This window comes from Micrasema longulum, unplaced genomic scaffold, assembly GCF_059751315.1.
Source record: "Micrasema longulum isolate JH-2025_06_02 unplaced genomic scaffold, ASM5975131v1 h1tg000071l, whole genome shotgun sequence".
Classification (NCBI taxonomy): Eukaryota; Metazoa; Arthropoda; class Insecta; order Trichoptera; family Brachycentridae; genus Micrasema; species Micrasema longulum.
The window spans coordinates 295,215-315,578 of NW_028277278.1; the positions used below are offsets into that span (position 1 = coordinate 295,215).

Genomic DNA, 20,364 nt, shown 5'->3' on the forward strand with positions numbered 1-20,364 from the left:
ACATTAAATTATTTAAAAGATGTTTAAGATTTATTAGTATACTCACATTTATTATCAGATTAGTTTTTCTTTTTATTTCCTAATAATGGCCATCACTGAAACGAATTTAATCACTCGAAATTCTAGTGTTATTTTTTCTAAATGGCATAAAACTAGATAACCTCAAGAAACGTGATCTTAAATTTCGGACTATGAAGGTGAGAGTTCAATTTTTTATTCCCGGGACTAAATAAAAGTGTAAAAGTATTCAAGGTTACCATGAATCATTAAAAATGCAAACCATCAAACACTTTCATTAAAGTTCGTACTAATAGCATATTTGATTTGGTATTTCAGAGCGTTTTTATTTTAATTGGCGATTTCAAAACCTGCAAATCTATTACAAGCTCTTAAATACCATGATTCAATAAAAGTATATTAAACTTATGATTATTGACGCCAACAAATTCAGCCATTTAATTAAATGAAATTTTATATTTTTTATTTTTTTTTATATTTGAAGCTCTTTGTGGTTATTCATTATAATAAAATAAATAAAAAACTTTTTTATTAACCACCATTTTTTTTTCCACCTACCGGTTTCAAAGCATCTTCTTCGTCAAAGTTTACGTAGCTAATGAATTAAATCCTCTTTTATTTTTATCGCGTTAACTTAATACCACACGTGGACCCAATAAATTAAATCTTTTTTTCCTTACGGTAATTTGATATCAGTATTTACGAAGGTTATTATTTTTTTTTAATTATTATGAATCGCTTTTTTAATTTCTAAGATTTCTAAGTTGTCTAATTTTAATATTTTATTTTCAACGTAAAGTACTTTTAATCCAGTATCTTTATTGAAGTTATGATTATTTTCTATCGGATGGTTTGCGAATTCAGATAAAAAAATATTATTTAAGCACCTAAAGTGTTCTTTTACTCTAATATTAAAGTTTATTTTAGTTTTTCCAAAGTTGATTAAACCGCAATCATTACAATTTAATGTAATTTGAAAAAACATTTGAAATAAAACTGTCTTTAAAATTCACTTTGATATTGGGTGCGTATCAATTGTGTTTTTTTTAATTCGTAAGGAAAATATTAAAATCAAGACATTTTATGAAATCTATTCAATGCTATTTAAGTTTTTAAGTAAATAATTAATATAAACAATACTTGACTCACATTCCATTTTTTCTCGAAAAAAATAAGAAATAATTTGAATTCAACCTTCTGGAGATGGTATTAAGATAAACATATCTTGCACGCGAATTCATGCAAAAATTTAAGCAAAACTTTTATTGAAATATTTCCACACACGTTTTAGTATATTTATTTTATTGGTTTTCATTGCTTGCAATGCATTGTTTATCAGATATAACTAAGACTGTAAACCCCATTCAAAGACAGCCAAAAACCATAATTATCTTGCATATCACCTGTCATTTAATAAACTGTACTTCGAAATTTATTTTATTGTTTTAGTTTATCTCTGATTTAGAGTTTTTGAAAATAAATATTTGTGCCCTAATGATTTACCCAAACATTTAAATTTAAGTGCGACTTTCAACAAGTCATAAATTATTCAAAGCTTAAAGTAGCAATCGAGTAGGGCTCGAAATTCGGACGTTTGGGCCGCGATCATAATTGGACGTTAAATCCCATATCTTTATCATGACGGTAAAGTTAAAGATAAATTCTCCCGAGACACAGGGAATACACTACAGACCCTTTATCTTCCAGTTTTAAGGTGAGTACACATCGATATGTACCGAAGATTCAAATATCCCGGTACACATATCTATCTACGCGTGAAAAGGGACAAAGCGGCAAAAATTTTATTCCACTGAGCAATTTTTGCTTTAAACTACAATTTATTTAATTTTTTTATCTTTTTGAGGTTAGCACTTTTCGTCTTAAAAACTTATTTAAAATACGAAAAAGATATAAGTAAAGTTTGTAAGTATAATTAATTATTAATAGCTGTTACTTTTAAACCAAACGGCTAGATTCTGCTTCATAGCAGCATCTAGCCGTTCGGCTTGGCAAAAAAATGTGTTAAATTTACATTTACAAGAAATAGGAATCCTGGGAATGTTAAATATTATTTTGATAATACCAGTCTTTGTTCAGTTAATATAATTCGCCATCTTGGAGTTATTCTTGACTCACGTTTCACCTTTTTGTCTCATTTTGACCATATCAGGATGAAGTCTTTAAAAATGATTGGCTTTGTACGTAGAATAACTAAATCATTCGAAAATCTAGCAATCCTTATCTGTTTATAAAATTCGTTAGTTCGAAGCACCTTAGAATTTGGAATTGTAATCTAAGTAAGCTCACAAAAATACTATTGAGTCAGGGCAAAAAAAGTACCTTCAATTGCTTTCATCTTAGTGTGGAATGGGTGGAAACCTGAGAAGTTACGAAGAACGATTAATATATTTCAATATTGAAAGGTTGGAGGAGAAGAGGAAAATTACCGAATCGATTTGCCTGTACAAGATAATTAATTTTAATCTTGACTCATCATTTTGAACCAAAAAAGTTACTCTGAATGTTACAGAAGCGCAAAAACAAAAGTTTCATGTTTTTTTTAAGAAGCTATCAGATACTGTAGAATTGCCTAACATGTGTCTATTAAAATACGATAAATACATGTTTGGCAATTCTACCCAAAACCCAGCAAAAATGTTGATTCAATAGTATACGTAGGGACCGTTGAATTATAAAAATTCCTTTACTAAAAAAATTTAATCATACCTATAATATATTATGTTTTACACATTGGTTTTGAACTGTTCAATACCCTTATTAATTCAAAATAATTCATTGTTACTTCATCTTCTAAATTTTTTAAAAACAATTGTTACTAAAAATTATAAATATACCTAAAAAAACTATTTGCTACTACAAGACATTTTACAAATCATTTATATTTTAGTTTAATTTTATTAAATTATTATATAAATTACATCTATTTTGAATAGTTTTTTTTAAGTTAATCTAAATTTCAATAAATTGAATTAATTATACATTAACATATTACAACAGAAATGAAGAACATTCTAAAAAAGTTAATATAGAAGTCTAGTCATCTACAGAGCTTATGACCTGTCATTGACTGGTTTAAGAGGCCACTTTACACACTGTGTAACATTCACCATTCTGCTCATATTTGAACATCTATATTCCTTCAATTCTTTTATTTGTTGATGTCATCAGTCCTTGCCAACAAAAATTTGGATAAACTCCAAACATCGTTGATTACTTAAATATACGAGCTTTATAAATTAAATTTTGTTCTATTCCACATTTTTAATTTTTATTTTGTGATGATTAATGTGTCGGCCTCGTGGTGTAATAATTAGCGCATTTGCCTACCATGCAAGAGGTTTTGGGCTCAATTCCTGACATGGTTGATATGAAATCTTATTTAAAAGTTTGTTTTTACACTAGAATATATCATAGTACCTAGACTGGTACCTGAAGCGTAAGACTAATAACCTTACCTTTATGTAACAAAAAAATATCAAGATACGCTGCGATTGGTGTACCTATACAGTGTCCGATGCACGATTAGGTGTGAAAAGGTAGCTATCACTCCCTCTCACTTCTGTTCAATGTACTTCATAGTCCTAACGCTCCTATATACCTGCGTGAAAATCTTCAACGCTTATCAGTTCATGGTTTACCTCTTTGTTCTAATTCTCAAGCCACTCTCTTAATACCCTTCCACAATTCCTCTTTCTTCTCCAACTCATTTAGTGTCCATGCGGCTCGACTGTGGAATCATCTCCCATCCACCATCAAAGATGTTACTACAACATCTCCTTTCGCTTATTTAATCTCTCCTCCTTTCCTTTTTCCTCTTTTTCCTTTTTCCCATTGAGTAATAGTTTTGATTTAAATTAATTTATAAACAAATACGTTTATTTCTATTTTTATATATCTTAAGCTTTTTAATATTTTTTTTTCAACTGAATATGTTCTGTAATTTTAATTAAAAAAATAAAACTCTTATTTTATTGGTTGGTTGGAAGAAATTGCCATTTGGCAATAAGCCCGCCAATGTACAAATAACATTATGTACAAAAAGTTAAATAAATAAATAAAACCGATTGATGATGATGGGTGCTCACATATAATTCGTGAAAGATGTTTAGTGTTATTATTGTATATTTTATGAATTGTATATATATTGTGTTATATTTTACTGATCGTGAACTGAAAATAAATAAACAAACACTGCTCGGTATTACCGGATTGCGCCCACTCACAAGTTTTTCATCTTTCTATGTCCTCGGAAAGCTTTCCCATCTCGATCTAATAGTCTTTTGTCGTGGAGTACGGCCGAGTGTCGGGTTTCGGGTTCCGGCTGTCGAGGCTTGTGACTGGACAGATCCACCGCACCGAGACGAGGGTAGACGAGGTGTGTAAACCGATTATGGCTGAACTGAGCGCATTAGATGAGCTTAGCGCCGAGTGCCCATTAGCGATGGTCACGTGACCGCCGGCGCTGGACTATGAAAGTTGACTATTGGCGGGAACCTTGACATTATAGAGGAATTGAAGTCAAACAATCTTCAATATTTATGATGTATTTATAATAATATGACGTTCTTTGATTACACCCAAAGATCAGTAGCATAACAATTCACGCGGGTATAATATTTAATAAAAAAATATTTTTCTACGCACCATCGTTGTTCATAATGTATTTGTCAAGGTCGAGTTATGTTTCATTATAAAACTCATACTGGTATTTCAACTATTTGGAGTATGTTAGAATCGTTTAAGTCCATTTTTTAAATTTATTTATTTTAAAAGCATTAATACCATTGTGATAAAATTATAAACAAATGAGCACTTAAAGCTTACCGTGTAACCAGGAACAACTCGTGCATGTGAACTTGCTCCGACTCGCTATAAAACCCGTGTTGAATAAAATAAATGCGTTTATTTATTTATTTTCACATAAACGGTATAAATTGCCTAAAACATGGTGTTCCTTAAGCCCTGTCACATCCGAATCCACAATATATGACGATTTTTACTCCTCCATACCAAGAATCCTCAGGTTTGCTATCAGCAATAATCCTAGTCATTATGAGTTTATTTACAAATTAGTTTCCCCTTAAATTACAATGAAGTAAAATTCAAATATTTCCTTTGGCCATTTTTTATTTTTTAAATGTCTTATTGTAATTAATTTTATTTGTTTTTCAATACAATCTAATAGGACTTGTTTTTCCGTTTTGCGATTTCGGTGTTTACATTATATTGCTATTTAACCTATTTATAATTTCAATGGATTATGCCTTTAATAAGATAAAGTCTTAAAAGCAAAATACAAAACAATTGTGTTAATGAAAAAAATAAACCAAAAAAATTATAAAACTGGCAAGTTTAGAAAAAATCATAAGCGTTTAAACCCACAACTTAAGCATATATGATAAAAAGACAAAGCATAAAAAAAGTTTTCGGGAGAAAGAAAAAATGTTTCATGGAAGTTATTTTTTTCCTGCATCACAAGAGCGGTATGTTGCAGCACAAAACTCCCAGGCTTGAGAAAAATCACATTTAATTTTTGTGTTCTTACCGGGAATCAAACCTGGAACCTTCCGTACGTGAGTCGTCTTGACCACTACACCACGGAGGCCGCAGAGGGTTATTTTTTTGCTTACTCTTATAACTAACCCTCTATAATTCCCCCTTATGGGGAAAATGTCCTGCAGGCGTAAATAAATTAAATGAAAATATAATAAATAAGTACGAAATAAATCGAAAAGTCTGTTTTGAATCTCTAAAGGAATAATCTCACCTCGAACTAGGATAAACGTCTTCGTAAAGATGCATCAGATTTCTTAATACATCATTACATTTCACAATTCTACACGTCGATATTTTTTGTGATTTATTCAAGATGATGTGTTAGTCTGACTTTCGGAAGGTCATTTCCTTCATGTTTGAGTAAACGTGTAACCAATCGATTTAATAATTGTTCTGATGCAATGCTCAAACGCCAAAATGATTTTGCGCATATCGAAAATTAAGACCACAGAGAGTTATTTTATAAAGTTATAAAGTTTTTTTTTTTAAATATTTTCATACGCGCGGTAAAAATAAAAGCGTTTATATGGGACAACGGTCGCTTCCGGTGACAACTGGTGTCAAGCGGTGGCGATACAGTTAGCTAAGGCGCACACTGTGGACTGCCTGGACAATGCCTCCCAAGAGCTTGAACCACGCTTACCTTTACGAGTCCTAGACGTCGTTACGTCGTAGACATCCATTGCTGAAAGTCTGTCGGCAGTTAATGTCAGAACTATTTGTTTTTCCGAGTTTTATGTACTCGTATAACTGTGTCCTATATGTTAAAACATTCAAGTATTTACCATTTTAATTATTTTATCTACTGCATTTCACTGTTGCAAAAAAAAATCCCATTGGATACATAATTTTAATCGGTTAATCATTTTAGTATAGACATCACGAGTAAGAAACACAATTATTCACAATCTGCTTTTGTACGGAAATTTTATTTACATGAATGACCTGCAACACTTGAAATGATTGTGCTGATTTAAAAAAAAAAAAAAATACATACAGGGTGTTTTTTAAACCCTGTCACATCCAAAACCACGATGATCAGTATGGGCAAGAAGACAGATTGGCATATTTAAAAAAAATATTTAGAACTAATAAAATTTGTAAAAATAAAATATTGAAATGAGCAAATGGTTTCTTACTTCTGCAGGGGAGAAGCGAGTGGGGCGCGGCCACGTGGTTAACGATGTATCAGACTTCCCCCTCTTCCTCCTTGTTTCTTTCATGCAGTAGTTAGCAACCATTTGCTTTTTAAATATTTTATTTTTTTTAAATTTATTCATTCTGAAAATGTATTTTAATGTGCCAATATATCTTCTTGCTCATACTGATCATCGTGGTTTCGAATGTGACAGGGTTTAAATAACACCCTGTATACATTATCTGCCAAATAAAAGTTGTGACTAACCAGGAAAAATATTAACTTTGTTTTTCCTAACTATTCATTTGGAAATCATGCACACTATAGGTTTGTCATTTGTTAATAATTTATTCAATATAATATGTTGCAATTAAAATAACTTTTGATATATTGTCTCATTGAGAACATTTATTAAACTTACATAAAAAACGCAAACCTTGAAAACACAACATACTTATAAAAAAATCTACGAAATGTATTTAAGGTATTAAATTATATAAATAATAAAAACTACGTTTATAATTCAATACGTAATGTTTTGAGTATGTCCACATGCTTGCAGACTGTTGATGGTCAAACATAAGCAAAATGGTGAATGTTATACAGTGTGTAAAGTCGCCCCATAAACCAGCCAATGTGGATGTTCAAACATAGGCAGAAAAGTGAATGTTACACGGTGTGGAAAGTGGCCACTGAAACCAGCCAATAACAGGTCATAAGCTCTGTGAATACCTAGACTTCCATATCCCTTCTCAAAAGTATTTTTCCTCTCTGTTGTAACAGATTTAAATATGTTATTTTAAGAAATGCTGTTTTTTTAAGTGTTTAAATTAAATTTGACTGTGATATTGGGTACTTAAAACGTATGATTTTTTGGTACGTAATATTAAATACATAATGTGTGTCGAATTGTTTTTATGTGTAAAATAAAACGCAATTTAAGATTAGGTTTTATTATTGTACACTTATAATGTTTGTAATAATGTTATAAATGTTTGTAAATGTATTTAGGAGAAAACAATGGGCAGTACAAAAATAAATTGAGAATACTCGTTAAATATGCACATAAAATAAGTAACTACTGCGCTTTGCATTCCACATTCCCTGAGAACAATTTGCGTGGTTTTCAAAAACATTTCGTTTACCTATTCAGCCTGGGTAGCAGTAGCGAACGGTGATTTTATTTACAGGTAAACTATAAAAAAATATCATTTATTTGTACCTTAGTAGTAAGTACATAATATAATCTATGTGACATGTACTAAAGTTTGCTATTTTTTCTGTGGTTCTTTGTGACACAACTACTCTCATCTATGAAATCAACTTAAACTACGTAACTTCGTAATATATTATATTGTGTAGCTATATTATCCATTAATTTAACACATTACTTTTATCAAAGTTTATTAAAAATATCACAATGTCACAAGTCAGTATAAGGTATTCTCAATGAAATGTCAACTGGCCGATTTGTTCCAGAAATGAATAATGCTAAAAACAGCCGCGTCGAGCGCCACAGATGTTGCGAGTCATACGTCAAAAGTACCATCTCAAAGAAAAATAGCCCTTAACAAATAATGTTTGAAATACTGTTTTGCTAATCGAAAATCTTCAAAGAACTTGTGTAATCTGCAACTTAACTCGAGGAGAAAAATCTCGCTACTGGGTTTAATATGATCAAAATACAGTACACGTATTTGTATGAAGAAATAAGCTAAAGTAATCGGCTAGTTCCTTGGCTCGCTTTATTAATATTTTTATTTATATTTAGAGAAACATACAAATGGTGGCAATGATTTATAAGAAATATTAATTATTTGTTTGTTTTTGTGTAAATAAAGTCACCGTAAAACATTATTATGGATAGTCAAATATAATGATAAGCTGCGCATAATCGCTTCTATACACGATTCGCCCCTGCCGGGTAGGTATATGTTCAATATTTGCACGAAATTCAACATTTCTCGTCATTATGTATTTAAGAGAAATAAAGAAAATGATGAAAAACAATATTTATTTATTTATTCATCAACGGTTTAATGAACCTTTTCCGGAAATTGTGTTAAAAAAAAATCACTGCAGTTAACAAATTACAATGTAACACATAATATGACATAGTTATGTTATTTTATTGAATGAGTTAACCAAATCATTTAACGAAAAAAAAATAACATCAGTCAATAATAAAAAAAATATTGAGTTGAGAAAATCTTATTCTCTAAAATAAAAATTTTACTAAATGAAGGTAGGAATGATTTAAAATTAAAATAAAATGATTTGTGTTCGTCTAGGCAAGGATAACAAAAAAGGAATAATACAATAATAACACGTATTTTCAAACAATATGTTTTTAAAGCAATACGAAATCTTCAATTAAATCAACCACACCTATATTTTATCAATTGGTTGTAAGAAATTGCCATTTGGCAATAAACCCGCCGATGTACAATTTATATTATGTAAAAAAAATATTCATCCATAGAAAGCAATGTAAAATAATAATAAATTTACAATATACACATATATAAACATTTGCAGTTCCTAATTTAACGCTCAGCTTGACAAAAACTCTGTGCTAACAAATCGTGGATTTTATGTTTGTTAAGAAAATTATACTAAGCATCAAAAAGAAAGATGAAAATATTTGTTATATACGATTTACCCCATAACTTGGAGTAAATGATAAACTTTTTTGTAGTCTTGTGCAACGATTTTATAGTCTTGTGCAACTTGGTTACATTGACCTTAAACATATTGAAGCTGTTCATGGCTTTCAGAGAACTGTCCAGCTGACCACACGCTCTCGCTGAAATAACGCTATATTGCTTTTGGGCGGAATTTCAGCAAAATATATTCTTAAATTAAAAAGCGGTGAGTTTTTTTAAATACTGGTATCTCTTAGTGCGTCTCTATTTTATCTTTTAATGTTAGTAGTCGGCATTACATAGAAAAGTGTTTTTTTTTTGTTTGACAGCTGGCTTCTGGCTGGTTTGTTTGTTTTGATGCAAATTCCTGCCTTTTAAATCATGTTTCATGCAAGTTTTAATTATGTTTAAATAAAATCACAGCAGTTGTATTAAACAAACGTTTGTATATCGTTTGATTAATAAAACACGTTTTATGAATTTTATCTGTTGATTATTAGATTTACAGTGTGTTGATTTCAAGTAATTTCTAATAATTCCTTGATGACATGTTTACTACAAAATATTTTTATATCCATAAGAATTTATTTAGATCTGAAAGGGTTAACTCGTGTGGGCATTTACACTTACATATTCTTTGGTGAAAAATACATATTTAATATGATATTCTTTAAAACATTTTTGTAAGCCACTTTCACAAGTAACTATCTTACTTGTTCTCATAGATACCTTCCATATTATGTTAGTGTACTTACTCTCTCGGTGTAATGTATTTATTTTAAATGGAAAATCTCAAGTCAGTGTTTCAAATGTCAAAACAATTTAATTGACAAGTGCGCTGCAATAAAAACTGTTTTTGAGATTTCCGAGTTTTAATCTCAAACCTTTTCTTTTTGACAAAGAGTTTATAAATTAAAACCAGATGAAACAACTTCTTTTCTTCTGCAGCCTTATTCTCTCCACTGCTGGATAAAGGTCTCTTCCAAACGTCTCCATTCCTTCCTATCACCCGCTTTCATCATCCACGTTTTACCGGCAATAGAGGCAATGTCGTCGACCCATCTTTTCTGTGATGAAACAACAACAAGCTTTCTTTATTTAATTAGCAGTGTCTGTTCTTTGTTATTTTTATCATCATCATCATCACCTTTTCGCACACTTGCATGGTATGAAAACGCGCTGACCATTTCGCTACGGAGTGGACTATTATTTTGTTTATGGATATTTGTTTACACCACAAAGTAAGAACGCTCAATAACAGAGGTAAATTACAGCCCAGACTATACGGCCTTGAGAAAAATCACATTTTTAATTTTTGTCTTTTCACCCGGAATCGAACCCGGAGCCAACCGCACATGCGTCAAGCGCCTTAGTTATTATATCACGGAGGCCACCATCAATGAACTATACCATATTAGCATTCCTAACAGTACAGCGATGACTTTTAGATCCCTACAGATTTTCCACTTGTGTTCAGCGCATTTGAATGAGTCGAGTAAAAATATTTGCATAAGTCTCCTACATGTGAACTGCATGACCAACAGGAATAGGAAGAAGGTGGTTGCCGTTGTGAAGTAATACAGCTTTCAAACTAAGCTTGGAGAAGTCTATGAAAAACCTTCCTCAACCTAAAAATCTAAATGATTACATGTACCTCCAAAGAATTGGGTTGTAGTCCCGTAGCTAGTGTTTCAGACTCACGACATAAAGGTCCGTGGTTCAAATCCTACTCTACCTCAACTTTATTCCTATTTTCTTATAGTGAGTTATTTACAACCCGTTGAAAATAGCCCTCAAAATTTAATATTTGGATTAATCATAAGAACCAAAATATTCATTTTCATTTAAAAAATAAAAAATGAAATCTAATTGGTCATTTGTGCGATTTTCGATTTCAGCAGGTGGAAATACGTAAGAATATTCTGTTTTTTAGTGTGAAACATTTTTATCGTTGACCAGTGATATTAATGTACATTTTTTGACAACCTGTATTTTGAGGTATGAATAAACTTGGTAACTTAATTAAAGTGAACAGTACATAACGCCTATAAATATTATGGGTTTTGATATATAAATCAATTTTCTGATTTTAATCAACAATTTTAGGTTTGTTAAACATGGTTGCATAGAAAGGAAAAAATCATTAAATATAATAAATGTAATGCCTTTAATTTTGATCGAGAAGGCGTTTGTATATAGGCGTGTGAGTATTTTAAAAAAATATTTGAACTAATTGCTATGAATTAACATAACGCACACCTTTCAAGTGAATAATATTATGCCGTCGAATTGTGCTGTATTTCACTTTTTTTTTTACTTTCTTGTATTGAGGTAGTAATTTTTTTATTTTTTTTATCTTAGCTTTAAATTTTTGTATTTGTATTTTATTTCAATTGTGCCTGTATTTATAAGGATATTTGTTTGTTATTATTTTTAATGGACCAATTCCGTTAGTAAATTAATTTTTATAGGTACGTGTTAACTGTTATTTTTCCACCACTTAATTCAAGTCTAAATAAAAAATTGCATTTTCGGATAACATTTAGAATTGAATTCACACAATTTCGTATTATTTATGAAGATGGTGGTTTGATCAATCTAAAACCAGTAAGCTTAGTATGTACATACTCGTATATCAGCGCCGTAATGTGAAATAGTTTATTAAAACTAGGGTTGTGTAAAAAATACGGTTTTTATTTTTTTCTCAGGTTTAAGGCATTTTTTATTTGAGTTTAAAAATACATCTTTGGAAAGCTTAATTTTTTAACTCTTTTTCAACATAATCAACAGATTCTCTTTTGGAATCCAGCTTTAAAGAAGTCCGCCGCCAGTCCGTGGAGGAATTGGTGACCGCTTCCTGCACTCTTTTATTAGTCTCGAAACGTTGTCCACTCAAGTGCTGCTTTAATTCTGGAAACATGTGGAAGTCACTCGGTGCAAGATTAAGGCTGTAGGCAGCCTGTTCAACGAGATCCCAGACAAAATTTTCGATGAAGTCCTTGGTTTGGCGAGAGACGTGCGGGCGCGCATTGTCGTGGTGCAGTCTAACGCCTTTCGTCAGTCTTCCTCTCCGGCGATTTTGGATAGCTCTTCAAAGTCTCGCAATAATTTTACGAATTTATTGTGGTCCCTCGAGTCATAAACTCAATAAGCGGGACGGTCCCAAAATTCCTCCACGTACTGGCGGCGGACTTTTTTGAAGCTGGATTCCAAAAGTGGATTAGTCGTCAACAAAAATGCGTTGAAAAATCTGGTGATTATGTTAAAAAAATAGTTAAGAAATTAAGCTTCCCAATGATGTATTTTTCAGTTCAAATAAAAAATGCCTTAACCCTGAAAAAAATATTTTTTACACAACCCTCGTATAATATGATTCAAGTTATCTATTTTTTATTTTCATGCAAATAATATCATAGTTGCATGATTTGATTTTTCACACTTTTTATATCTCTGCTATTTAATAACACTAGTCTTGATCCTTTTACTGGTATAACTAGTTATACTAAAAAATATTATCTTGAATATGCTAAGCAAATTACGTAATATATCCACTTAATAAACTGGTCTCATTTTGTAGAGAAATACAAATAACAATAATGATCAATTCGAGTCATTTAAATCTACATTTAATTTTACGATTACTCCCTGGTTTGTTTTTTTCTGTCAGATCCTGAATATTTTCTGGATTCTTTTCTGATTCGGGATAAAATATTATTTCTAATTGATATCTACCGTACTTAAAGGCCCAGAGTATTGAAAAATGACAAACATAGAGGCTCTCACGAGGCATCCAAAATATTTGAAACCCATTTAATCGTTTTTGCTTGATGATAAACGGTTGTTCCCCCCCTTATTTTATTACTAAATTCTAGTAGTGAAACCGCGCTCCAAAATCAGTTTTAAGATACCTTGACAAAGACTTTATTTCTAAGCTTTATTAAACATTCATAAACGAGAATAAGAGCAATGCGGGCGTAAAATACTTACTGTGACCAATGGTGAAATATCACTTACTACATATACAAATATATGAAATGGATTTAGAATAGTTAATTGCATTTTCAAAATCAACATGAATATTGTGAAGAAATGGATTCATGTATATCTATAAAAAAGAAAATATAAAAAAATATGTCACTAGAAAAATGCGACATGTTTTGCGTTGATAATTGTGACGTCAAGATTCGTGTCGATGTTCTATAAAAAATAGAATGGTTTGGAAAAATGTTGAAAATGAACACAAATCGTGACGTATTAAGGGCGTGGCTTGTGACCATTTTTGCGGGATATTAAATTTACAAATTTAAAAATATTTTTTATGCTTCTTACAAATAACAAACAATTTTTTTTTCTGGACAGTATTTCATAGACCCTTATTACTTTAAAAATGAAAAATGTATACAAAAACTGTATTTTTTCCTATTCTTATGTCGCTCCAAACAACCTTAGTGACGAACACAGCTTCTAATAATCCAAATTTCTCTTTTGGTGCTTTTTGTGGATTGCTATTTTTTTATGTTCCCTATTTCCAGATATAAAAATCCATGCATAGATGTAATGTCTTTATTTCTCAGAATGTTTAACATGTGGGAAATTTGACCATCTCAACCCTTTCAGAGGTTTCATCAATAATGACAACTTTATCATAATACGCTCAGTTACTAATTTTCTTTAAAGAGATGAGAATTTGGTTCAGAAATATCAAAATGAATCTGGGCATTGATAATTCCCAATAAATCCATTTTTACCGATCATTTATTTCCTTTCAAAAAATATTTCGGATGAGCTTCATTTAAATGTGACATTTTTAAAAACTTAAAGGTGTGTAGCTTTTGATCTATTTTTTTTACTTATCTTGTTTACAGGGTTGGTGGTATCTCCACAGATTTTCATAATGACTCGTTATAATCCAGTGATGAAGGGAAAATGCTGTCGGCAAATGAAAAGAGGCAACTATAAATAATCCCATAGAGAACGTCTCTAAAATCCCCGAAGAGTGCTGTTTACTATCGAAAACTGAACAAACCGACATATGGAAGTGCCTTATTTAGAAGGACGTCTAACGGTAAGCCATTTTTCTGTACCTACTTATGAAAATATTTCATTGTAAAATATAACCGTAAGTTTATTTCGTTTAAATCGTACGAGTATGTTAGTTGCGGGAAAGCGAATTATTGAAACGTCAACCTGTCAGAGTGAGCGTTTCAAACGAGAATTTTCGACTTTTCGTATTTTGTAAAAACTAATCTAAGTTTTGTGTAAATCTTTTCATCGCTCTTTTTTTAACATAAAATGAATATATTTTATATATTTCGCACTCCGTAAGACAACTTAAAAAATGCCATTCCGAGGTAATTGAAAAGTTTTAATTTAAAATGCACTGAAACGTTGTTTCCGTGTTGTTTCCTTGAACAAAACTAATACAACTCAAAATATAAGAATCTAAAATTATTGTTAAGTATAATTTTAAAAAAATCAAAACTATGCTTTCTGAATTTTATTGAAAACTTTTATCTTTTATTGGTGATTATTCATTTACCAGGTAAAGAGTTAAATATAGTTTTTTGAACACTTTTATACATTTCAACTTCTTCTTTCTCAGCATATTTCCGTCCACTCCTTAACCACAGTTAGTCACACCGACATGCCGGTCTAGGTCACTCCTCCACCTTAGTTGTAACCGCCCTGCAATTCTTTTTATTATTCGAGGTCTAGATAGCTTTGCATTGGGAGTGCAATTTGTTTAAAAATAAGAATTAAGTTAGAAAAATGAAAGCGATTTAACAACTACAAGGCTTTTTAATTCTACTATTCTACTAGAGATCAAAATAATTAGTAAATAAGATTAATAATTACCAAATAAAATAATGCATATTATTTGTGTTAATTGTTTAGAAAACTTCTACTCACTATTTTGATTTAAAGTATCGACGCGACATTCGACAGATGGTTTCATAAATTTGAATGACAATATAATTTGCGGACGTAAGCGTAACAGTCAAAACTTAGTAAATTCTCAGCGCGTGTTTCGATTACAAAAAGGAAAGAAATCACACAAGAATAGCTGAGTTTTATGTGTCACATTGTGGTCACGACTTATAGCGACGATAATAATTGCATAATAAATACTTTGACATAACTGGATGCCGCATATAACTAAAGTAAAATTAATTACAGGGTACGTCTATGGTAAAAGAACCGATTCGAACAAATGTGATTTATTTGTTGATTTATATGCGTGTTTCTTTTTTTCGTCCTATTCTCAAACTTTTAGCGCCATTTCAAAAAATGAATACGATTTCATTACAATATCAACTTGAATATTTTGTTATGAAAACATTATGAAAGTTGTACGAATTTTATATAAAAATAAAAATCATCCCTTGTCATCTTAGTATAAAATTATGTTATTTTAGATAAATAATTACAGGGTCTAAAATAAAATCATTTAAAAATACGTCAATTACTTTATGTAATTTTTAGAGTAAGTATGGTTACTCAGTTTTTTTCTTTAATTGTATTACATAATAAAATTACTAATTTTCCATTTTTTCTTTCTTTGTTCTTATACACAGATGTAAATAATACATTAGCTCCTGACGTCACTGCGACACTGGTCAGCGTAGCACTGCTTACGCCTCGGCTCGTATCGTTTGATAGCGTGGCGGTCTCCTCTCGTAGCGTTGCATATTATTTTGGTTACGTGCTTGTCAAGTGACAAAGACTTATGTACTAGTATTTAGTTTAACAAAACCGGTTAGATAGAAATTGATTAGTAATATGAATTACATCCTGTGGTACTTTACGTAACTTTTTTTATTCAAATTTCAAAACATCTAGAGACGGAGAGAGAAGTTTAAGATAAAATAATGGTGTCTTATTGGTAGTATATTTTCATTAAACATTTTTGTTGACTGAATATTAAATCAATTAAAATAAAAGATTTGTTTAAATCTAGTCTTTAGTGAATTCTCTTTTGCATTTTTAAATATCTTCAAAAGAAGTGTGTGCATAATAAAAACGTGTTTTAGGTCTTGTTTCTTCAGAAACGCGCTATAAATAAAATACATAAAATATCAAAACATCACAAATAGATTATCTTGAAATACTTCGTTGTTCACCTTTTAAATGGTTTAAAATGCCTGAAAACCCAAAGGTCATTTATCCGCTCTTGGACCGGTTTCGACATTTCAATACGATGAAATTTCCTTTGCAAACATAATACATACTTGTATATGGCTAATGTTCACATTGTTGTTTTATCTTTATAGTTGTGATGTAACGGAGATCCGGTATCGATGTGCCATTAGTTAGTGACATTAAGAAGGTCAACATTCTAGGAAGAATTTGCGAACGTTAACATTAATAATTGACGGTACAATTATTTAATATTCTTGTTACATTATGAGTCGGCAACAAACTTGTCATTAAATTGGTTCGTACTTCAGCATTACCTATTATAACCCAGGTTTTCTCCATTACACTGTGGTCCCCCCGTGGGTCATAGCCCTGTTATATTGATGTTCGAATTATGAGATGTGTCACTGCACAAAAGTAGCGACTAATAACCAAACTACAAAAACAATCTCGGATCCCTTAAGGATTCATTTGTATTTCGGCATCGAAATTGAATTCATCGAAGGAAGTGCTCATTGCTGTTATCAATGCGGTTATTAGTCGCAGATATGAAGTTGTTAGGGTTCTTTTGTGATTCAATTCCAAATTGAAGATATGTTTAATTATTTTTATATAATTTCAAGAGTCTTGTTATTTTAGAATGGTTTGCCTCCTAAGTACAGCCTAATTTTCCACTTACTTTTAACTATTTTCTCCGTGGTTTCTAGGGTCACATTTACTACATAATGTTCATAAGAATATTTTATTTATGAACCAATAATATTATTGATGAAAAAAAATATTTTTTACTCTTCTCCATTCTAATGTCATATTGCAGTAGAAACTAGTCATTCTTTTCTGAAATTCAGTAATATTTGTCGATCAAATACTTTTTGAATGCAATAGCAATGACCACTGACCACCCTGCTTCGAGTGCGGGACCACTGTGCACTTCTGTGAGACGTTACCTTTTATGCTTTGTTAACATAATATCTACTTTCGTTTGATGTTAACATTTACACTAAACATTATTCATAATTTAGCAATACTGTCAATAAAAATATAAACTTATTATTTTTATTAGATTACATGTCAGTGGTTAATACCCGTATGCAGAGATAAAACTTAAGGTGAGGAAAGTACATTCTAATTTTAAATGCAGAGAATAACCCGAAGGTGAAGACAAAAGAATGTACTGTCCTTACCTTAAGGTTTGTCTCTGCATACGGGTATAAGTCTGTGATTAACTTATGTTTATTGCTGAAGGAATATTTTTCTTTTTATTTGAATTTAATCCGAAATACGGTGCTATTTTCTTGCTTTGAGACCTTATCAAAACAGTATTTTCAGATCTTCATTTCATTTATTATTCTCTTTCCGCACCTAATGGTGCATAGGGCACTCTATTGATACACCAATCGCAGAGTAACTTGATCATTTTTGTCACATGAAGGTAAGATGATCAGTTTCATTAGTTTATGAGTAAAGTCTAATACGTTGTAAAATGAGTAGTAGAAGAACAGAAGTCATCATTTCGTCATTGTTTACAAAATAAGCTGAATCGTTGAAAATATAAAAGTCATTGAACTGTTTATAAAAGAAATTCCAACAGGTAAGTCTTGTTTTAGCACTCGTTTACCTACATTTCAATGGGGAAAAGTAGAGCCAATAGAAACGTGACAGATATCGAACCGAACTTTCTATCATTGCCGTAGTAGGCGGATAAGTACTTTGTAGGTTAATTCTTCTAGCCACGAACGAGGCGCCAAATGCAAGTATTTAATTGACATAATTCATCATTTAAATTCGTCAAAATATCGGCCAATAATGCATGATCAATAACTCGTGCATTATACAATTGCCGCGTAATGTTTTATGTATTTTTATTTATTATAATTATCATTCCCCTTTTCCTATCCAGTGGTACAAAGGGCACTGCATTGGTAACCCAAATTTAGTGTATGTTGATCATCTGTTGAGTCAAGCGTCTTGACCACTACACCGGCGGCCTCCGTGGTGTAGTGGTCAAGACGCTTGACTCACGCACGGAAGGCTCCGGGTTCGATTTCCGGTGAGAACACAAAAATTAAAAATGTGATTTTTCTCAAGCCTGGGTGCTCTGTGATGTAATTCACCACTGTAATTAGGCCTCCTGGCCTGTTGTGGTGCAAAAAAAAAAACTGTTATTTAAATTTAATTTTGCACCACAATAGGAGGCCCAATTACTGTGGTAAAATTACAAAACCAAACATCTAGGTTTAAGAAATATCACATTTAATTTTTGTGCCCTCACCGCGAATTGAACCCGGAACTTTCCGTGCGTGGGTCAAGTTTCTTAGCCATTAAACTACTAGGGTCGCCAATAACATGAAATTACGGCGGTCAATCTAACGCTTCAGATGCCAGTCCAGGAACAATGAAGTATTGCCGTTCAAACAATGTTTAAAATCAATATATCACCTTCACTCTGCCAGAGGTGCTATTCCGAACGCTCTCGCGGCCGTAAAAAACAATTTTATAGCCCTATTTTGTACGTAAATACGCGCTATACAGCTTTTTCTACGTCCGCGGGAGCGCTTGGAATAGCAGCCCAGGAATCAAACCTGGGTCCTTAAAGATGGTACGTGAAAATCTCCACAAGAATTCCTTATTCGAGATTTTTGCCCGAGAGTAGTCATCGAATCGAAAACATTCGTCCAGAATTCTGAACCTTACTTTTTAGTAACACGTTTTGTTGTAAAATTTGCATGTCTGCATTTTTTTGGAGGAAATGTGGCGTTCTATCCTTTTTACCTATCTATTCTAGCAAATAATGTGATGGTTCTGGTAGTAGTGTATTAGAAAAACATGTTTAAAGCATAAATAATTTTAGTAATTTTTTTAAATAATGGTATATCTATATAATACAACGCACGTTCTTTATTAATTTTCCAAATGATTGCAGTAACCTATATAAACATTTCTTAAGTTATTACAAATTCTTTTTATACAGCCAATTAAACTTTCATCACCCACTTAATACAATTTACCAATTTTTAAAGTGAAATATTTACATTTCGGTATGTAAATGATTTTATGTTATTTTTTATTTTATTTATTGTAATGTGTCATATTTAAAATTAGAAATCAAGTTTTAGAGGAAAAAGATCTTTGAATCCGAAGTTTGCAAATATTCTACCTTTGGCGTTGGGCTAAAATATTAATTTTACATTACTAAAATAAAAAATGGCACTTAGCAAGAGTATTTTATAGATATAAGTACTTTTATTTCAACAAATAGGTTGCAATATCAACTCTTCCGAGCGAGCGTTTGCAAATAAACTATCTTTGGTATCGCGTATTACTAAAATGTTAGTACAATAACCTTAAATCTATTTCCATTTTAATGTGTCTAAATAAATATAGTTATTTTAAAGGAGTGCGATTAAATTTTGCAAAAAGAACTTTTATCGCCTTTACACGATCCAATCAAATTATAAGAACCTGGAACAAGTCGGTATTTTCTTCCTTTTTAATTTTATAATAATATTTACTTATCTTATTTATTTTATAATTTATCGGAATTAATTTTATAAAAAAGCTGTTTAAATTACCTAAAATAATAATTTTTCGAAATTGACAATTCTTTGTAAAATTCCATTTCAATTCCATAATAACGAAATATTCGTTGAAATACAATTCGTGGCACAATTCAACTTTTTTCTTTGACTCAAAATTATCGTTTTGTGGTTAGTATAATTAAGTGTAATTAGGTTTTTTTTCGAGCATTTGTAGTTAAAAATTCATTTTAATTTATAACATAAAACGAAAATATATTGCATAATTATTTTACTCATCATATTGTACTAGTAAGTGGTAATTACTAGGTTG

At 31.0% G+C, this 20,364-nt stretch overlaps 1 protein-coding gene across 1 annotated transcript in view; it reads left to right on the plus strand.

The window, feature by feature from the left end:
* LOC148284984 (uncharacterized) overlaps window positions 1-20,364 on the plus strand; it is a 132,081-nt gene that overhangs the window by 15,182 nt on the left and 96,535 nt on the right. Inside the window, exon 2 of the mRNA XM_088231697.1 lies at window positions 14,244-14,443. Within this exon, the coding sequence (XP_088087823.1) occupies window positions 14,411-14,443 (33 nt within the window). The 5' untranslated portion in view covers window positions 14,244-14,410. The remainder of the gene's footprint in view (window positions 1-14,243; window positions 14,444-20,364) is intronic.